Here is a 4,950-nt window from a genome sequence, read left to right as displayed (position 1 = left end):
ATTACTTCAAAACACACAGTGGTCAAATCCTTTTTTTAATTTCGAGGGGGAGAAAGAGAGAGAGAGAGAGAGGGGGGGGGGGGGGGGTTGGGGGAGTGATTTGTTGTCGAGGAAAAGAAGGACTTAGCCAAAGTAGCGATGGATCAACAGGTTCGTGACAAGTCCTGCCGCTTGGACGATCACTAGCAAAGGGCTTACGGTCGTAGGGCTTTAAGCCCACCTTTCCAGACCCAAGCAGAAACACAGGGTATTACTATAATCCCGTATGACGTTAATAAACGACACACAGAGGACACAGAGGGCGCCCATCGATCATGTGTTATTATCCGTCCCTCCGCTTAGCAAGAGAGCTCTCCAGTTATCCACCGCAACCAGAGAGTCGCCCCTGGATACATATTTCTGTTTGCTGAGGCGTTTTGTCCAGAGAGTCTTCTTTCTCAAGGGCAGCGGCAGTCCTGTAACAGAGCATACTGGGACTCCAGCCAGCCAGCCAGCCATCACAAACACTGGCACTTGTTGCATATTTATCTTATTGTTGTTGTGTGGGGTGTTTCTGTGTGTGCTTGGCTCTTGTCTAAAAAGGGGGGCGATTGGACCGGTATAATTGCTGAAGGTGTTCTGTAAGACTGGGACACGGTGTCACTGACGGGTGTCGCCGCAGTGTAGCGTTGTGTGGTCATGTGACTAACGATGTGACCACTCCCGCTGTGGACATGTGAATCGGTGGCATGCAGAGAGGGAGGGTACCAGATGAGACGCCGGCCACGCCCTTTTCCCTTTGGCTTCAATCAGTGTGTCGCCATTGGCTTCCCAAAACATCTGGCCCCACTGATAGGTGGGTTCCTTTGGACCCCCCCCTCTCTCTCCCCTCCCTTTTCCTCCATCCCTCTCTCTTCCCCTCTCGCCCCTCCCTCCCCCCCTTTCTCTCTCTCTCTCCCCTCCCTTTCCCCCCTCCTCTCTCTTTCCCCTCCCTCCCCCCCCTCTCTCCCTTCCCCCCTCCCTCTCTCTCCCCTCCCTTTCCCCCCCACCCCTCTCTCTTTCCCTCTCTCCCCCCCCTTGTCTCTCTATCCCTTCTCCACAGTGACAGGGCCTACCGTGCCTGTCACTGACATCACTCCCTGTCCTGTCCTCTCCTCTCCTCTCCTCTCCTCTCCTCTCCTCTCCTCTCCTCTCCTCTCCTCTCCTCTCCTCTCCTCTCTCTCCATCTGTCCATCACTGAGCCTCTTCCTGCCAGGAGGTTTGAGAGAGCCCCTGCGTTGCCCTGCTCCACAGTGCTGCCTCTCAGAGGGAGAGAGGCTGGAGTATGGAGCCTGTCTGCCTCATAAGGGTGTTACGTAGACAGGCATGGACAACCACAGAACACTGATCTACATTCTAGAACATAATCCTTCTGGGTCAAGTGACCTGAAATCCAATCACAGGTGACCGTGTAGAAGTGTGTCACCCTGCAGGTTAGTAGTCGTGTCCTGACACAGCAGCCCAAGACTGCCCCCCCCCCCAACCCCACTTGAAAAAAAAAGAAGCTGTTTTGTTGAGAAACGCTTATAAGTGTACAATGGTTGTTATTGATAAGCAATTAGAAGGTAAGGGTGAAGACTATTCACCCTTAGTGAGACTAAGTGAGACTGTTCAAGTGAGACGACTCAAAAATAGACCCATGGATGTTTTTGTTAGATATTGCAAACAAAAAAACATCCATGAGGGTGTGGGGGCATCGTAGACTTGAATTCCGTTGGGAAAATTCAGATAACAGCGCACGTAACGGCAGGCAACAAATTAGGGTTTGTCATGTACACATTAGGGTTTGGCATGTGAGTACGCACGTGTGACGCGCTGTGTGGCTCCTGAATAGGAATCACCACGGCGTGTGGCCTGGAATGCACGGTGTTGTCAAAGGTAGGTGCGGGCGGACGTCATTTGTTGAGCTATCATCAGCTGTGTACATTCTTTGGGGAACAACAATGCACATAACCACGGCTAAACACACTGTCTCTTTGAGTGAGTGACTGTTTGAAAGGAAACTGTGAGAGACACAAGGGTGACAGTTGACGGTCTGTTGCGGATACTGTAGTCTACGTTTCAGACTCAAACTGAGACTGTCTGCCTCTCCTCGCAACCTAATTGACATTCCTCTGGGGCTTATTCGCACACTAATGTAATCACAACCATTTGCACTTCTATTAATTATTGACAGTCCTCTATCGTGCCTCCCCATGCCCAGTCTGTTTATGTATTCAAAGTGGATAACCACATGCCGAATAGCAGCCCCTGGACAGCTCAATCACCTCTGATAAACCTACAATAGACTTCTATTTAGACAGGTAAGCTGTGTTCTGTAGGTAAACGTGTTAAACAAACGGTTGAGGTAAGAACAGGTGTTTAAGAGATAGAGGTCTGTTTTGGACAGGTGCTGTTTGCTAGTGTCATCAGCATCGTTTCAAGGAGTAGGTTAAACAAAGGCTTCAACTCCTACCTTTATGATGCTGCTCCGGCGGGGGGCTACCTTCACAGTCTCCAGGAGGATGGTGTCGGAGTCCTGGCCGCTGCTGGGGAGGATGACTCCGCTACGCCTGCCCGCCCTGGACGCTCTCGCCGGGATGAACTCCGGGGCTCCATCGCTGCACAAACCGTCTCCATAACTCTCTCGCTCCGACATTGCAACAGAAGCTCCAGTAGTTCAAGCTTTAGAAATAAATCAATTCGACGGATTTGCTTCGAAATAAGTTTGGGTTGGTCGTTCGTTTATGGATGCCATTTACAGGAGTGTCCGGGCATTGGGTGGGGAGTCTGGACTTTCCTCAAACATCAACGGAAGACTCCACTGCTCATCTGGTCGCGGGCGGTTCCGTTAGAGTGACCGGTAGTCTGGATAATTACTCCAATTTTCTTAATTACGCTTTAAGTCCATCACATTGAGTCTCATGTCCGCTCTCCACAAAGTCGTTTTGACTTGTATAGACTGAAATTCGCAGAACGCCCCCCCCCCCACGCTTGGTAGCCTAAGCTTTCCTCTGTAATATCAAAACATAACCAACACGCACCGACTTGAATGCAAATTGCAGTTAATAACGGGGTTACCCTCAAAACAGACTGTGTGCATTCCCTAGAGATGTATTTTTCGCGCAACAAGTCCCTCTCGCATTTACCTCACCAGGAAAGAAAGTACAGTTCTGAATACTTCCAAAGATGCTGGCTCACACTGAATGAGAAAAGAACATTTGAAAGTGTAATCTTCGAAATAACAATCTTGTAAAAGACTAACCTATTTGGGTGTAGGCTCCCCCGGTGTAACCTTCCTACCTTGCCATCCGAAAGTCAACGTCAGTGTTTCCAAAGTGCAAAAAGCAATTAACTTTACGCTAGGATATATGTTGCTCTGTTAGGGAAAATACGCCTTGTATTTCATAGTTCCGTACATTGCTTTAAAGCTTGAAGCAAACTGCGCTGCTGACCGATTGTAGTCGAGTCTGCAACAGCCTATTTTGACGAGAATGAGGAACACAACTGACAGTTGCGCCGCCTCTAGTCCTCTCCGCCTCTCTGGTCCTGCTCCTCCCCCTATCCTAGAAATCGTGATTGACGCGTCCAACAGCCAATACCTATTGGTGTTTGGGACAAAACGAACGCATTCTGACAAACCAAAGCTCGTGGATGGGTGGAGTCACAAGTCGCGGGCTCTGGAATGCCTCACATGTTGGCAGTGTTCCAGATGTTGGCGAGGGCTCGGGCAGTGGAGGGAAGCGCCGCAGCGCTGTAGGGACATGTCAAACTTTTGAGCGTCGTGGTCACTGTGATGAACAGATGTCCCCAAGGCAACAGAACAAAGTGACAGTTTGGCCTACAAGAAACCACTTCCCTTTCGTTCACTACACGTTCCCAGGACCCGTGGATTCAGATGTCTGGCTCATCCTGTTATAGTTCTAGTAGCGAAAAAACAATCATGTTCAGAGAATTGGCAGGCTTTGTGTTGTTAAGGTCATGCCAAGTGTTATGGTAGAATTGTGTCTAAAAAAAAAGTGGAATGGAGTGTTATCATTTAGGCATATACTTCACATATAGGCCTAATATCTCCAGATCACGAGCGATTCTTCAATGGGTGTCCATTAAGCATATGGCTATCCACAACTTATAACTATATCTCTATGATATTGAATGGATGCTTTTATGTGCACGTAATCCACCGCTAAGGTTTGGGCAGGGGTTAGGAAGCGAACTCCCACATATCAAATTCTGGGCTCAATTCTGGGCCACTTGCTTCCCTCTGCAGTTAATAGAATGCACTGCAAACAATTCCATTTAATTAATAAAAGGGTCTATTTGTTTCTGTCTTTAGAATATATGTTCCATTGTCGGTTATTTAGCTCACACTGAGCGTTCTATAGAAAGAGCCTATACGCCCAATCAGTTGTCCGTCCCAAATTACACCCATGCGTAAAATGAATTTTGAGCGATAGTTAACGTCTCCCTTTCGCTGAGGTGAAATAGTTGGCAGGTAGATGTGAATTCGTTTAAATACTAACTAGTGTCTTATTCTTTGTGAAGTTGTTCGCAACAACCGTCCATAGCGGCGCGCGGCGCCAGGTGAGACGTGGCCCGTGGGCGCGCTGTGGAATGTCGACAGGCAGTGTGGGTTATTAGCGCACGAGTCCTACCCCTCACACCTCCCTGCTGATCTCTATACCTCGAGAACACGGAAAAGAAATGTCCCAATTTTTGGAAATAGAGAGGTTCACCTTGTACATTTGGTGTTTTCCATGGGCTTATAACCCTTCCCAGAGGTCAAAGTTAACCACCCTACATGAAACATTAACATTTAAATAATGGATATTCTATGTTATCTGGGTCCAGTCAGTTTTACAGTGAATTATGTTAATATAGATATTTTTGTTTTTTAATATGATGACTGTAACAAACATATCTACAAGGCCAAGCACAACCACATTATGTTCC

At 48.1% G+C, this 4,950-nt stretch overlaps 1 protein-coding gene across 1 annotated transcript in view; it reads right to left on the bottom strand.

The window, feature by feature from the left end:
* Positions 1 to 3,480, bottom strand: part of plcl1 (phospholipase C like 1) — a 47,696-nt gene extending 44,216 nt beyond the window's left edge. Inside the window, exon 1 of the mRNA XM_083681380.1 lies at positions 2,474 to 3,480. Within this exon, the coding sequence (XP_083537506.1) occupies positions 2,474 to 2,656 (183 nt within the window). The 5' untranslated portion in view covers positions 2,657 to 3,480. The remainder of the gene's footprint in view (positions 1 to 2,473) is intronic.
* Between the last annotated feature and the right edge of the window lie 1,470 nt (positions 3,481 to 4,950).

Source organism: Argentina silus (assembly GCF_951799395.1).
Source record: "Argentina silus genome assembly, chromosome: 12".
Lineage (NCBI taxonomy): Eukaryota > Metazoa > Chordata > Actinopteri > Argentiniformes > Argentinidae > Argentina > Argentina silus.
Note: the sequence above shows the minus strand (reverse complement) of the source record. Positions and strands in the feature narration are given on the sequence as shown.